Source organism: Octopus sinensis, linkage group LG18 (assembly GCF_006345805.1).
Source record: "Octopus sinensis linkage group LG18, ASM634580v1, whole genome shotgun sequence".
NCBI classification, from domain to species: Eukaryota; Metazoa; Mollusca; class Cephalopoda; order Octopoda; family Octopodidae; genus Octopus; species Octopus sinensis.
In genome coordinates, this window is record NC_043014.1 from 26,385,535 (window position 1) to 26,403,368 (window position 17,834).

Genomic DNA, 17,834 nt, shown 5'->3' on the forward strand with positions numbered 1-17,834 from the left:
CATATTTTGTATATCAAACCCAAGCTTTAATATTTAAGTTATTTATGCACATAACTGCGATCATATATATATATGGCATGAAAACCTCTAGAGCATTAGTAGTCTCTGTTCCCCTACCCCTCTAACTTCAACCTACTGGCTTTTTGCTATAATACATTCAAACATATCTAAACTGAATTCCTCAAAATGAGGATGGACTTATGGTTTTGACATTTGTACTACCCCTTCCTATATCTATAAATATAAAAATTCTTGTTTGTCTCCATTCAACCTAGAATAAAACCCTCTCCCCACTGATAGACATAAATAACAAAGTGAACTCAATGATAAAATCGACAGATGGAGAGTGAACATACTACTATCACATTTTTAAGAATGAAATCAACCTCTCTCTATATATATCTACCCTCTTTATAATGTTGGCAAATGAAATAGAGATAAGAATGTGCATTGTTCGTTTAATTGGAAAATTCTATAAGTGGCTGAAGATTGCTCGACATTTTAAAACTGATGTAATACTTACAGTGTTTAATGAAATGAAGTAGCATGAAACAATTGTACTACCCTACCTTGGATATCCTTGTTGCTTATTTTGATCTATCTATCTATCTATCTATCTATCTATCTATCTATCTATCTATCTATCTATCTATCTATCTATCTATCTATCTATCTATCTATCTTTCTATCTATCTACCTATCTATCTATCTATCTATCTATCTATCTATCTATCTATATATATATATATATATATATATATATATATTATATGTGTTTCTTTGTGTGTCTGTGCTTATCCCCCCCAACATCGCTTGACAACCGATGCTGGTGTGTTTACGTCCACGTAACTTAGCGGTTCGACAAAACAGACCGATAGAATAAGTACTAGGTTTACAAAGAATAAGTCCTGGGGTCGAATTGCTCGACTAAAGGCGGTGCTCCAGCATGGCCGCAGTCAAATGACTGAAACAAGTAAAAGAGAGAAAGAGAAATATATATATATATATAATATATATATATATATATAATATATATATATATATATATATATTAATATATATTAATAATATATGGAATACAGAGATTTATATATCCAGTTTTATTCTGCTGTCAGTCACGTCTTTTCAATTCTGCACCAACATATGCTTCCACTGAGAAGCTTAGCCAGCATTTTTAAGTGGAGAAAGTGAATGCGGTAGCCGCTAGGATTACATATCCCAATCAAATTAATTTGGAAATTTACATCTATGTGTGTGTGTGTGGGAGTGTATGTGTGTGTCTGTGTGTGTGTGTGTGTGTGTGTGTGTGTGTGAGTGAGTTTGTGTGTTTGTGTGCGTGCGCGTGTGTGCTATGTGTGTGTATATGTATTCATATATATGTATGTATAAACAAGAATGAAAACAATATCAGGATTTTGTTTACATATTTATTCGGCAGATTCTTCAAATATATTTTCAGTAATAAATACAAATATTAACATACATGCTTATGTGTATATGACTTAACATTTCTACTTAGAATATAGGCGCGCTTGTTGGTTTCAATTGCTCCAGGCGTTTGTGGATATCGTTGACCAATGTAGTCCAGGTGGAACCCAATAAAGCTGCCCAAGGTTTGAAGAATTCCAAAGCTTGCTGTGCAACTCTAGCGTTGACGTCGTTGATGTGGGCGATAAACTGAAAGTATAAAAAATATGCAATTTCATAAGTATATTCACAGTTGTAAAAGGTAATCTCAAACAAGATATTTCTTCCTCTCTTGCTTTTATGCTTTTATGACAGTCAATTCCATCGGAGAAAGTCATTTAAGATATCTTGTTTGCTTTTGGCAAAACAATGTCTGAGAATCAGCAGTATATCTTATCAAAGCTATAGAAGCTTATTACTGGGACTTATTTCATCATTCCCAATCTGTAGTTAGGAGAATATATAATCCGAAATTCAGATCTATATGATACATTCTTCTATTTAACATCACAGTACGAAAATTAGACGCAAATTTGAATTATGTAAATTATAATCAAATATCATTCTTATTTAGACCCAAAGAAATTAATAAAGATGGCGATTATTCACTTCCATTGACACTAGTTGGATATTTCTCGTACGAAGTCTTAAGAGAAATAAATAACTTTACGTCGTGTGTAATTTCTCATTTAATTTTAATTTCATTTCATTAAGAGAGTTGGCTATATAAATAGTCAGACAAAAACATTATTACAAAATAGATTTTCAGTACATTTGTAAAACTTCCATATTTCAAAAAACGATAACTTACAGTCTTAGCCAAAGTCTTGATATTTTCTATGTGAGGTTTCAGCTTGTCTTTTCCATTGGAAATAGCTTGGTGCAAGAAATCGTGCAAATCATGGAACTTTCCGTGAAGGTGGCCGACAATACGACGAAGTGTGTCATTGATTTTATCGAAGATATCGATCAAGTCACGTTTTTGGTGAACGTCGTAGCTGACCTGCATAAATGAAAGGAATTAGTTAAAATGTTACAGCAAGTTATAGGCGTCGGCATGGCTCTGTTTTTAAGAAGCTGCTTTGCTATCGTTATTATATGTACCAGACTTGAAAGAATACTAGGGTCGATTCGTTCGATTAAAATTCGTTCAAAATTGTGCCCCAGTATGGCCGTAGTCAAACGACTGAATCAAGTAAGTGATAAAAGACAAAAGGATTATTTGATCAATATTGTAATTATGGGTTCAATAACGAAAACTTAAATTGAATGTCAAAAATTTTGATGTTTCCATTTTCAAAAATGACCACATCCATATTGCTGTCATTAGTTGATCCCACGTCAGCTCTGTTGTACCGACATGTAATGAGAATTGTTTCAGCCGAGTCCATAACGACTTCTCCTTGATACAAGATATACAATGTTATGTGAGTATTTGATTTGGCACAGATTTGGCTTCTACCGACAGTAGAGGTGGTACTAACTAGTCACTCGTTTGCTTATCTTATATTCAACATATGATTAATGTAAAGAGGAACACAGGTAAAATAAAATACTAATACGATGAAAACAATTACCAGCAACATTTCGGAAGAACTACATCCATGAGATTATACTTCTCTTCGTGGATAAGCATTCATTATGTTCTGATTCGTTATTGACTCATTCTAACAAAACGAGAAACACTGCTGCTTCCTAATTCTCAGATTGTCTATCTAGCGATTCATATTACGTGATCAAAACAATGGACATACTCTCATAACATTCAAAGGATATTGACGATGTGGCTATCACATGCTGCACGCTTTCATGTGTTATGAACAAATGCTTGAATATGAAGAAATCATCTTAACAAAAATATAATTGGATCAATAGCCAAATAGTCAATAGTAAATTATGAGGCTTTGCAAAAGCCGTATTGTAAGCATTATACATACGACGTGGGCAAAAACAAGGCTATAAACATTTCCCATCAAAAGTTAACGAAAATCTTTTAACGATTTGTTACTTACAGTTGCCAAAGCCTTTTCAAAGATGCTTTCAAACATTTGTTCGATATCAGTAATAAAATGCCCGCTCTCTGTAAATGACAATATATATATACACATATATATGTATTAAAGTAAATAATTTTCAATGTGTAGATGTAATTATGTGCGTCTCTATTTTGTATGTGTGTGTGCGTGTGTGTAAAATGACATGCATATATTTACAAAATATGGAAAATAGTGCAGTCGATAAAATGGTTTCAACCTAGGCAAGTGCTGCTCGAACAATCCTATGGTCAGACATTTCCTCTGTAATCATCTCGTGTGTTTGTATACTAATTCTGTGCAATGTGTCAGTCTCCCTCACATCATTGCCTGTATCATTTGAGGAGATTGGTACAATGACTAGCTACAACCTCCTACGAAAGATCTTTTTTCTAACAAAAGACAAATCCAGATAGCAAAAAAAAAATAATAAAATGAAAAATACAAACAAATCAAAATTCCTTACTTTCCATGGCATCAATATCTGCCATCAATTCATGGATGAATTTCTTGGTAACTTCGGGGCCCTTTTCAATACCATCTGCAATCTTCTGGGCTGACACACGAAGGTTTTCATAAACCTTCTGGGCAAACTACGGAAATAATATATGTGTATATTATCCAACAGAGGGAAAATCCTCAAAAAAGTACTCCAGGGAAGATAAATATCAATTTAAATACAATACTGGAAGAACTGCAAATATTTTTATGTTATTGTGATACTTGAATAGGCATAGTTATAAAATACGCCATGTATCCCTCAGACGCTGCTTATTGGTTAAATATATATATTTTTTTAAACAAGCACACTGGACAATAAGAAAATAAGAAAAAAAACGTGAAAAAAACCACGAAGAATTTGGTGAAAAAAATGGAACGGCGAAAAAGAAATGAAACAAGAAAACTAAGATCCTCGTCCTCCTTCATTGCCGAAATCTCATTAAATACAACTGGTTCAGAAAAAGAAAATTTCAGAAAACATGCACAAGTCTGTGAGAGAGTAATTCAATCCGGAGCGCGTGGTGTCCACCAATTCGCTAAAAGTTTTCTTGATAACGTTTCTCCTTTCTCGTTCCATTTTTTGCACACATTTTCTTCACTTTCTTCCACTTTTTTCTAACGTACTTTAATATACTTACTTTGGTCTTGAGATCAGCGAGACTGTGAACATGAGAGATAACGGTGGTCACTTCTTCGCGGAGGGCTTCACCAAATTTGGCTGCTAGTTTCTGGATCAAACTGTATAAATGATATATGTCTGCATGTATGTATGTATATATATATATATATATATATATATATATATATATATATATATCACTACCTTTAACAAGTAATTTTTACACGCTACAAGAAGCAGTCAAACTGACTGGTAGTTTTCTCTTGTGCTTAAATTTACACTATTTGATATTGTGAATATGTTGTCTATTGACTATTTATACATGCTAGGCTACTGGTGGTGATATTTATATATATATATATATATATATATATATATATATATATACGGCGGTGCATCAGCATGGTCACAGCTCCGTGCTGAAACTAGAGAGAAATATTATATATACACACATATATATTATATATGTATATATATATATATATATATGTGTGTGTGTGTGTGTGTGTATGTGTGTTTGTGTGTCTTTGAGTCAGCATTTCTTCCCACCATCACCTCTTGATAACCGGTGTTGGTGTGCTTATGTCCCCGTAACTTAGTGGTTTGACCAAATAGACCAGTAGAATAAGTACTAGGTCCCAAAAAAGTCCTGGGGTAAATTTGTTTAACTAAAACACTTCAAGGCAGTACTCCAGCACGGCAGCAGTCAAGTCCTAGTAAGAAGTAAAAGTATAAAAGAATATATATATATATATATATATATATATATATAGATAGATAGATCGTTAGCTACTGCACACATTTTTTTCTATCCTTGTTTTGTCTGTGTCCCTTCCTGTAGAAGAGCGTACGCTCAAAACGATAAAGGCTTTTTATGTTCCTGAGCGTTATACTAATACAACTGTTTGTTTTGTACACCACCTGTCTTCGTCTTTTGTTTTTTTTCGCAAACTCTCCCTACATATATATATATATATATATATTAAATTAAAATTAAAGGAAAAAATTTAGTCAATAGACTATACATTATTCAGAGAAGAATACAGTGTGCATTCAAGCACATAACAGATACCCTAAAAATAGGATATCTAACTCACTAGAAAGAGCAGTTAAACTCCAAGCCACTAATTGTTGTAATTCCGAAAGTGATTGAAAAATAAATAAGGTAAAAGTTTTTCAGTCACTTTCGGAATTACAACAATTAGTGGCTTTGAGTCTAACTGCTCTTTCTAGTCAATCAGATATCCTATTTTTCGGGTATCTCTTATGTGTTTGAATGTACACTGTATTCTTCTCGCTCTCTCACTCTCTCTCTCTCTCTCTCTCTCTCTCTCTGTCTCTCTCTCTATATATATATTATATATATAATATATATATATATATTTACTCACAGGCAGACAAATTTATACATATATACACTATTTTATATGCATGTATGTAGATATGTATTATCTAAATATTAGAATTTCTTATTCTTAAATGATATGAGTAAAAGTACGGCTGATAGCCAGTGTTGGTTTGTTTATATCACTGTGTCTTAGCGTTTTGTCAAAAGAAACTGACAAAATAAGTAGCAAGCTTAAAAAGTACTTGGTACAATTTATTCGACTAGAACATATATATATCGTTCATTTCTGGTTTTACTTGTTTCTCGCACACACACATACATAAATGCATACATACATATATATGTATATCTGTAGTCATTGTCTATATACATACAAGCATAGGTATGTGATGTTTGTAAGTATGTATGTATGTATGTATGTATGTATGTATATATGTATGTATGTATGTATGTATGTTTATACATACGTCTGTATAAGTAAAAAGAAGATCGCTTTAGTATTTCCCTCCATTTCTATGACCTCACCTCAATTCAGATGGTGTAATATCAATACCGTCAGTGGTCAGAGCACTCTGGATTTCTGTCACGGCAAGTTGCTCCAGTTCCTGTGTAGCTTCTTTGATAAGGAGATCGAATGCTGAAATGTACGCAGAAAGTTAGATCCAATGAAAGCACATACGAATAAAAACATTCACTCATAGCCAATGCATAAATCACAGCTCATCACACTGCTGTGCATTTAAGCTCAGATGGCCGTGAGTACAAATTGTTTGGAATTCTACAAGTCTGTATCAGCCGAAAAATCGAAAGAAATTTCTTCAATTATAAATAGTTTAGATGTAAATAGTTGAAGCTAAAATTACTGCGAAATATTTTCATTATACGCACAAGATACGCGTGCACACGTACGCACACATACATGCACAGGCACACACAAACACACAGAGATACACACACACACACACACACAGTCACACATTCACACATACCACATGCATCGACACGTCAGACGTACATACACATACATACAGGTATACTTAAACTACACATCCATTACTAGATGATCGTTGAAGACTTACCTTCTTTCTCAACCATAGATGTGATTGAGAAAGCCTGGCAGGCAGCGACGAACAGGATGGCAAGGTAGAACTTCATCTTGACACTGAAAAAAAACAATATGAGAAATATATGTATAAATATATCTGCCAAATCTAGCAATGAACGCACAATAGCCAACTTAGTTGACCCTTCGTTCATCACAGCACTCGTCTGGGAATGAAGGAATATGCAACAATTGCACAAAAGCAACCAGCAAATGCTGGTAACATTACGAAGCAGTCAGCAAGATCGCAAACACCCAGTTCAAAGATAGCGACTAGCCATAAACTTAGTATTTAAATTCTAAGCTGGGATGCTTTATAAGAAGATAAAACTGATCGTAGAATCTGATGAGAAATTGAATTTATCACATGTAAAACGACAAAGTAGACTGGGCATGATTTCAACCGAGGATGCAAACGGAAGTACTGCACTTGGACAGATTTCATCATCGCAATACAAATCTGTAGAAGAGAAACAAAGTCCAATTACTTTAGTTCCACCAGTTTACTGAATAGCAGTGCATTGCAAAACGTATCGGTGAATACGAAGGGCCATATACATATATATACAAGGATAGTGACCCAGCATTATCGCAGATTTTCGTTAACTTTTGATGAGAAATGTTTATAGCCTTGTGTTTGCCCACGTCGTATGTGTAATACGGCTTTTGCAAATCCTCATAATTTACTATTGACTATTTGGCTATTGATCGAATTATATTTTTGTTAAGATGATTTGTTCGTACTATACATATGTGTGTAGACGCGTGTGTGTTACATGAAGAATAAAGTGCCAGTGCATGATGGTGGATTAGGCGATATACTAGTGTTGGACGAAATGCCTTATAACTGAATTTGCCTTCGACTGTTCTTAGTTTTCCCAATGGACGACAACGCAGTGTGGAAAGGGAGTGGACTGCTGCCTTGGTAAATAGAGGTCTTTCATAAGAATAATGGATTTCCTCACAGAGGTTTGTATCACGGAAAGAAATTATTCCAGATCCAAATAACTTATATATTATATATGTATGTATGTATGTATGTATGTATGTATGTATGTATGTATGTATGTATGTATGTATGTATGTGTGTATGTATATATGCATGTATGCATGTATGTATGTATTATGTATGTATGTATGTATGTATGTATGTATGTATGTATGTATGTATGTATGTATGTATGAAAGTAAGCATATATGCGGCAGCGTATTCAAAACAGTTCTTACCTGAGAGTAAGTGAATTTGATGGGACTGATTTGTCTGCCGGCGATATTTATACTCTTCCAATCACGTGTATATGTAATTCATTGTATGTGATTCAAGCTGTGTCTATCAACTTCGACGAAAACATGCGTACTCACAAAGGCGCATACATACGAATAGTAAGGGACATACACCCTCTCACACATATATTTTATCTGTAAATATCGGTGCATATGTACGTATATACATAGATACGTGTTTACACACAGACATACACACACATATACACTTACATACATGTATACATATATATATCTATATATATACATACATACATACTTGTATATATGTATGTGTGTATGAGTGTGTTTATATATATATATGTATATGTATGTTCGTGTAAGGGTATATATATATATATATATATATATATATATATATATATACGTTAGCGTGGGAGTATCCGCGCATGTGTAGAAAGATTACCTACACATAAGGTACCTTCCCACGATTCTTTATCTTCACTGATTAGACACATTCCTCACGACATGGCGCCTCTGTTTTAACCCTATCCTTCTTTCATTCGATAGTCTTCAGTCTTAAAAGAAGGAATTTCAAGATGATCCAGTCGCTTGAGGCCAGTTTCTATACTTAAAAATCATCTATATCACTGAGATTGCTTTCACCGAAATGTCATTCTTTATACTCATTGTATGCAATGTGCAAATACTTAACTATTAGTTAATAATCTCGTTGTTTATATATTGTCACTGGTATCCTTCTATGCCCTTAGGACATCGCTCAGTCTACCACGATATAAACAGGTGCCATAAAGAACTTGAACACATTTTTGTTGTTAGTTCAGCTAAATATTGTTTTCAATAGATCATTATATCATTCAAGTGTCTCGTGGGATGCTGTTGTGTTATAAAGCTTCTTTCAATCTCTAATAGCTATATACGTGTTATTATAAGATCGTGCCTTTGAACTTTGTCTTTGAATTTATTTCTTTTCCCGTTACGAAGCCTGATTAACTTAATTTGGAAGCTTCAAAAATATAAAAAAGAAGAAAAAGAAACCGAAACTGGTTCAGTCATCTCCATGTCTTATATATTTGTGTGAGACTGGTCCTATGTAAATATTAATATATGTGAACGATTGAAACCACATGATGTTGTTCCGATTTTTAACCTCTTCAGGTCATTTACATGGCTAATGATCTTCAGAAGATCTTAAAGGCCCATAGTTCTCATTGCTTATTATCTAGAAGCCTTAAGCACGTCGTAGAGAAAACAAAAAGAAAAGAAACTAATTTAGAGACGATATGATAATGTCTCGACCAAACATATTGTTTTGAACCTACTAGGGAACATGTCATGAGTTAACATTGTCTGTCCCTACATGTTCAACCATATAATGAAGAATCACTAAAAACAGTCATCATGGCTTCCTTTGCAGCTCACTTGCTCTTGAACTTCTTAGGCCTTGGGGTAGATGTCTGACCACATTCCATAAACTGAGACTTAGGAATCGGTTGTGTTTCAATCCCTCAGACGAGATCGGAAAAATATGTTTTCATTGGAGTCAAGAGCTTCCATTGAATCAAAATAGATTTCCATCTTTCTATGTATTATTTCAACTATCAACCACTGAATTAACGACTTTGTACACTGTTTAGGATACCCAAAGTCTTCCTCCATCTACTGTAATGCATCATAATCACAGTCTTGTCCTGCAGCGAGCTTATGCATTATGCCACTTCTGGCTGCACAAATCAGTTCATCCATTTATATATCTGATACTCTACCTCTAATTTCTCCTTTGTTCGTCTAACAACACTTTCTCCCCTCAATAAACTAGATTGTGCATGAAGTATTGGGGAAAGAATCATATTGAAAAACTTTGTGTTGTTTCGAATATATATGACAGCATAATCATTTCGTCTGCATTCCTTTTCCGTTAGTCGATATATATAATATATATATATATATATATATATATATATATATATATGTATATATTTATATATATATATGTATATATATATATATATATATATATATATATAATATATATATATATATATGTATATATTTATTATATATATATATATATATATATATTATATATATAATATATATATGTATATATATTATATATACATACATACATACATATATATATCGATAGATAGATAGAAAATAGATACATACATACACACACTCACACACACATATTTATATATATATATATATATATATATATATCCGTGCTCGACAAGGCTATCAGATGTTGCTACACATCTCTAGTCACAATGCGCTTCGGATTTTTTTAGCCTTCAAATGACGCCACCCTGCTGGCTAAGCGAGCAGGCCAACACAAGAAAAAATGAGATAAATTTGTGGCGAAAGAGTACAGCAGGGATCGCCACCACCACCCTGCGGGAGCCTCAATAAACACTCAATAAACACTCAAAACGCCTGCTCCGGGAATCGAAACCACGATCCTACGACCGTGTGACCGCTGCCCTAATCACTGGGCCATTGCGCCTCCACACACACACACACACACACACACACACACACACACACACACACACACACACACACACACACACACACACACACATATATATCCAACATTTTACAGATTGATAGATCTGTGAAATGACAATTTTATTCCCGTTCATTATATGAACTAATATAAAACGTTCAGTGGAATTCTCAGGTACGAAATTAACTATCGGGCATATTTTAAATCCCATTCGTGATATGAATTACTACAGATTTAGAAAAAAAATTATCTACCAGATATGTTTAACAGCGTTCATGTTATAGGTTCATCGGATCTCCTACCAGTCTCTTATAATGGCTATTGTTTTTAGACATTGCGCACTATAATCAAATACTTTCGTTGAATAAATATAAGACATGCTACATTTGGTGCAATTCACGTAAGTACATTTTCGCTTTCAGCTCACTAATTTTTTCAACAACACCCAAACAATATGAAAGGGTACTGGAAACAACATAATTTAGCTGACACCGAATTAAACTTATTCTTTGGAGGAATGTTTTAACTGTCAGCTATGTAGAAAGTAGCATTGGACATATTCGGACAAAATTTATATTTGTAGAAATATATAAAGAATAAAAATATTTATAAATTGTATAACTGTCATGATGTGTATGAGAGAAAGAGAGAGAGAGAGAGAGAGAGAGAGAGAGCGAAAGGAGGAGGAGGAGGAGGTGGAGGAGAGAGAAAACGAAGATGAAATAGTGTAAAATATCATAAAACCTCTATCAGTCTTATAGTGATTGAAAGAGCCATTTCACACTGAATTAAAATTAGTTTTCTGAGTTAAATCTGTAGTTGAAATCTTTAGTACTAAAAGAAGCCTGAGAATTCATTTTAACAATAAAAGATATTTTGAAATTAGAATTTTTAAGAATTTTTTAGGAAGCGTAGACTTTAATAATTGCTTTCCTTTCGTAAAAGTTGCATACTCATAATTAATATGCAACTTCCGATGTTTACAGCAGGGCTTGGAAGAAAGGTGTGTAGCGCGTGATCGTCGCATTGACCATGAAAGAGAAAGTTGAATGGAGTATCTGCATCAGATTTTGTCAAAAGCTTGACCATACCTGCTCAGAGGCCAACGCAAAGTTTTCAAAAATGTTTCATCGTTCTCGACACAATCAAAGAGTTCTTGTGTAACTAAAACGCGAGTGTCTATTTGGTCATCTGAAAGCAGTTTTGGCGTCTCATACCCAAATCTTCAGTGATTATAGACTGAAGTGAACCGTAACTAATCTTTACACCTTTTGATAACTCACGGATGGTGATTCGACAATTTCTCCTCACCGATGCATGCATATTTGCAATGTTTATCTCAGTTCTGCTGGTTGCGAGTCTCCCAGAACATTCGTCAATATCGACATTTTTCGGTTATCTTGGAAACGTCTGTACCACTCGTACGGCTCATGTGCTCCTCTCCATACACTTTCTGCAACTTTGCGTAGGCCTCTGAGCACGTGTCACCGTGACAACGGTTTCTCCCATGGTCAATACGACGATTACACGCTATATAACTTTCTTCCAAGCAGTGTTGTAAACAGCAGAAGTAAGTCAGAACGTTAAATCATAATGCGCATACATAATCGTGATCTACATAGGTTCTAAATTCTTTTTGCCGTATATATGTATATAAATATATATATATAAGGAGGAAAGAAAATAGATGTAAGATATGTAGGGATATTGAAGTTTTTTTAAGCAGAATGATATATATGTAAGATTCCAATACTTTATGAGTAAAATCCAACAGAATTTAAAATGGGTCCTTCCAAATATAGAGCTTATATACAATGTAAGATTCCAATACCTTATGAATGAGATCCAGCAGTGTTCAAACTTGGGCATTCCAAGTATAGAAGTACACAATTTATACACAGTGTTGTAGAGTCAAAGGTTTTATTTAAACTAATTATTACATAACCATCCTCTCACACCGTCTCTGATGAAGAGATATAATTAATATTGATAGAAGCTGTAAGACCTTCTAGCTATAAACGTTCTAATATCTACACAGCCTTGGTTTTTTTTATCTCATTACGCAAAAAATTCTTATATACACGCATTAACATGACCAACGTTGAACCCCTTATTCGCAAAATTACCGAACCTGGAACTTAACTATGGTCTGTCTATAGCACTTATTCAGCTTTACCTGACACCTTTGGGTCTCAATGACACTATTACCACTTATAACCTATATATATATATATATATATATATATATATATATATATATAATATATATATATATATATTATATATATATATATATATATATATATATATATATATGTATGTATGTATGTATGCATGCATGCATGCATGCATGCATGCATATGTGAATATAAATATACACATACATATATATACACATACATATATCTATGTATGTATGTTTGTCTGTTTGTTTGTTTGTATTATATTTAGATTAATGAGTGTATGTTGATTAGTGCGCTGAAGTGTTGAGTAGATCACTGGCACAGTTTGCCCTACCTAGTGTCATCCGCATTCGTTGGATCTACTTCAGAAACTCCGCAGTGTTAGTTGAAATAATAATTATTTCAAATTTTTGCCACAAGGGATTACATCGACCCCAGTGTTCAGCTGGGTCTTATTTTATTGACTCAAAGGATAAAAAGCAAAATCGACCTCGACGGAATTTGAACTCAGAATGTAGCGACGGGCGAAATAACGCTAAGCATTTCATCCAGCGTGCTCAATTCTGGCAGTTCACCATCTTTATTTTTATATCAAATAATGAACATTTATCTGTACCATAACATAAAATATTTTAGTACATCAAGTGTCCCATTTAGCATAAATAAATAGTTATTCACACTTGACAATTCAATAGTACCAACGGATTAACGTATATATATGTTAATCGATCTGTAACCCAAGACGATCGTGGGTGTAACACACACATACACATACATACACCACACATCCTCCCTCCATCCATCCATCCATACATACATACATACATACATACATACAACATACACACATATAAATAATATATATATATATAATTATATTATATATATAGAGAGAGAGAGAGAGAGCGAGAAGAGAGAGATGAGTGGTATTTTTACTTTGTTCAATTAACACGGAAAAATAAATAAAAATAAATAAGTGGAATTTTTGAAACGTGTCGAAAGTAAAAATATTTGATTTACACAACACACCTGCGTATAAACTCCATTTATTTATTCATATATATAATAAGGATAGGTATATATATATATAATATATATATATATATAGATATGTATATATATATATATATAGATATATTATCTATATATAATATATATATATATATATATATATATATAAAAGTATACATATATATACGCATGTGTGTGTATGAATGTATACAAAGGGAGAAGAGAGCGGGAGGGAGAGACAGAGAGACTATAATGATGAAAGCCGTCTCGTAATTCGTTTCGACTACCTAACTTTTATTAAAAGAATGTAATTATTAAAGTCGAAACGTCTAGAAAGTTCTATATATTTCAAATTCCAATACATTTCTGAATATGTGGTTTCCACGTTGAAAACTCGACCTTCTTCAGTCACCAAAAACAAATTTTATATTCACTGCGACTCTAATTCTTTTTACATTTCGGGATAGTGGTTTTAAAGTTTTCTGTTTATATTCGGTTTCACTAAGAAATTGTCCACCACCCGAGTTTGTTTCCTCATAGCTTTTAAAAAATTAATATTTTTAATGAAATTTTCTTCAAATACGAATCACATAGTTTAGATTCGGTTGTAGAGGAATTCAAAACGGAATTTTATTCGGGCTGAAGAGTGAAAAGTTTGGATAATTCCTAGATCTCGATTTTGTTTCCTCCTCATAACTTTTTATAAAAATGGGTATATTTAATCGAAACATTCTACAAGTCTCTTTCACACATCAATTTTTGATATAATTACAATCTACTTAGATACGATTATAACTAGATTGTGCATGAAGTATTGGGGAAAGAATCTATTGAAAAACTTGTGTTTGTTTCGAATATATATGACGCATATCATGTTCGTCTGCATTCCTTTTCCGTTAGTCGATATATATATATATATATAATATATATATATATATATATATCTATATATATATATATATATATATAATATATATATATATATATATATATATATATATATATAATATATATGTATATATTTATATATATATATCTATATTATATATATATATATATATATATATATGTATAATAATATTTATATATACATACATACATACATATATATATCGATAGATAGATAGAAAATAGATACATACAACACACACTCACACACACATTTTATATATATATATATATATATATATAATCCGTGCTCGACAAGGCTATCAGATGTTTGCTACACATCTCTAGTCCAATGCGCTTCGGATTTTTTTAGCCTTCAAATGACGCCACCCTGCTGGCTAAGCGAGCAGGCCAACACAAGAAAAATGAGATAATTTGTGGCGAAAGAGTACAGCAGGGATCGCCACACCACCCTGCGGGAGCCTCAAAACACTCAATAAACACTCAAAACGCCTGCTCCGGAATCGAAACACGATCCTACGACCGTGTGACCGCTGCCCTAACACTACTGGGCCATTGCGCCTCCACACACACACACACCACACCACACATATATATCCACATTTTACAGATTGATAGATCTGTGAAATGACATTTTTATTCCCGTTCATTATAGATAATATAAAAAAAAACGTTCAGTGGAATTCTCAGTTACGAATTAACCCTCGGGCATAAAAATTTTTTTTAAATCCCATTCGTGATATGAATTACTACAGATTTAGAAAAAACAATTATCTACCAGATATTTTTTAACAGCGTCATGTTATAGGTTCATCGGATCTCCTACCAGTCTCTTATAATGGCTATTGTTTTTAGACATTGCGCACTATAATCAAATACTTTCGTTGAATAAATATAAGACATGCTACATTGGTGCAATTCACGTAAGTACATTTTCGCTTTCAGCTCACTAATTTTTTCAACAACACCCAAACAATATGAAGGGTACTGAAACAACATAATTTAGCTGACACCGAATTAAACTTATTCTTTGGAGGAATGTTTTAACTGTCAGCTAGTAGAAAGTAGCATTGGACATATTCGGTCGGACAAAATTTATATTTGTAGAAATATATAAAGAATAAAAATATTATAATTTGTATAAACTGTCATGATGTGTATGAGAGAAAGAGAAGAGAGAGAGAGAGAGAGCGAAAGGGGAGAGGAAGAGGAGGAGGAGGGGAGAGAAAAACGAAGATCAAATAGTGTAAAATATCATAAAACCTCTATCAGTCTTATAGTGATTGAAAGAGCCATTTCACACTGAATTAAAATTAGTTTTCTGAGGTTAAATCTGTAGTTGAAATCCTTTAGTACTAAAAGAAGCCTGAGAATTCATTTTAACAATAAAAGATTTTTGAAATTAGAATTTTTAAGAATTTTTTAGGAAGCGTAGACTTTAATAATTGCTTTTCCTTTCGTAAAAGTTGCATACTCATAATTAATATGCAACTTCCGATGTTTACAGCAGGGCTTGAAGAAAGGTGTGTAGCGCGTGATCGTCGCATTGACCATGAAGAGAAAGTTGAATGGAGTATCTGCATCAGATTTTGTCAAAGCTTGACCATACCTGCTCAGAGGCCAACGCAAAGTTTTCAAAAATGTTTCATCGTTCTCGACACAATCAAAGAGTTCTTGTATAACTGAAACCCGAGTGACTATTTGGTCATCTGAAAGCAGTTTTGGCGTCTCATACCCAAATCTTCAGTGATTATAGACTGAAGTGAACCGTAACTAATCTTTACACCTTTTGATAACTCACGGATGGTGATTCGACAATTTCTCCTCACCGATGCATGCATATCTGCGATGTTTATCTCAGTTCTGCTGGTTGCGAGTCTCCCAGAACATTCGTCAATATCGACATTTTTCGGTCAACTTGGAAACGTCTGTACCACTCGTACTGTTCGTACGGCTCATATTCTCCTCTCCATACAGTTTCTGCTACTTTGTGTAGGCCCCTGAGCAGGTGTCGCCATGACAACTGTCTCTCTCATGGTCAATACGACGATTACACGCTACACAATTTCCTTCCAAGCAGTGCTGTAAACAGCGGAAGTGAGTGAGAACGTTAGATCATAATGCGCATGTACAGAAATTTTTTCACAGTCAGTCTGTGCCAAACAGCTTTATTGCGCATGCTTTAGCTTCGTTACTAAGCAACAGTCTGGATATTTATTGATCAGACCTCATACAACAAAACGTGAAAGTTATGAGTAAACAAGCCGAAGAGTATGAATTATCCTAAACTCTTCCCCACAAAATTTTCTGAACATTTTGATATAATCGTGATCTACATAGATTGTAATTATATCAAAAATTGATGTGAAAGAGACTTGTAGAATGTTTCGATTAAATATACCCATTTTTATAAAAGTTATGAGGAAACAAAATCGAGATCTGGGAATTATCCGAAACTTTTCACTCTTCAGCCCCGAATAAAATTTCCGTTTTGAATTCCTCTACAATCGTAATCTAAACTATATGATTCGTATTTGAAGAAAATTTCATTAAAAATATCAATTTTTTAGAAAGCTATGAGGAAACAAACTCGGGTGGTGGACACTTTCTTAGTGATACCGAAATATAAACAGAAACTTTAAAAACCACTATCTCGAAATGTATAAGAATTAGAGTCGCAGTAAATAAAAATTTGTTTTTGGAGTGACTGAAGAAGGTCGAGTTTTCAACGTGAAAACCACATATTCAAGAAAATGTATTGAATTTGAAATATATAAAAAGTTAGGAGTCCAAACGAATTACGAAGCGGCTTTCATTATTATAGTCTCTCTGTAACTCACTCCCTCTCTCTCTACCTCTGTGTACATTCATACACACACACACACGCATATATATATATTATAT

General features: G+C 33.4%; 1 protein-coding gene across 1 annotated transcript; it reads right to left on the bottom strand.

Annotated features, from left to right (window-relative positions):
• Window positions 1-1,413: 1,413 nt before the first annotated feature.
• LOC115221193 lies at window positions 1,414-8,321 on the bottom strand. Its single transcript, XM_029791343.1, has 8 exons — window positions 8,298-8,321; window positions 7,048-7,130; window positions 6,494-6,605; window positions 4,640-4,739; window positions 3,967-4,093; window positions 3,480-3,547; window positions 2,279-2,470; window positions 1,414-1,677 (listed from the first exon to the last, which is right to left on the bottom strand). The coding sequence occupies exons 2-8, from the start codon at window positions 7,121-7,123 to the stop codon at window positions 1,516-1,518; spliced, it is 837 nt and encodes a 278-aa protein (XP_029647203.1). The 5' UTR covers window positions 7,124-7,130; window positions 8,298-8,321; the 3' UTR covers window positions 1,414-1,515.
• Window positions 8,322-17,834: the final 9,513 nt, after the last annotated feature.

Bases quoted from the DNA above. Each gene is read 5' to 3' on its own strand.
- LOC115221193 (XM_029791343.1), bottom strand. From the start codon at position 7,123: ATGAAGTTCTACCTTGCCATCCTGTTCGTCGCTGCCTGCCAGGCTTTC. The intron at 4,740-6,493 runs GTGAGGTCATAG...TCATTTATACAG, and splicing joins ATTACACCATCTGAATTGAG to TTTGATCCAGAAACTAGCAG. The intron at 3,548-3,966 runs GTAAGGAATTTT...TGTCATTTACAG, and splicing joins AGATATTGATGCCATGGAAA to AGAGCGGGCATTTTATTACT.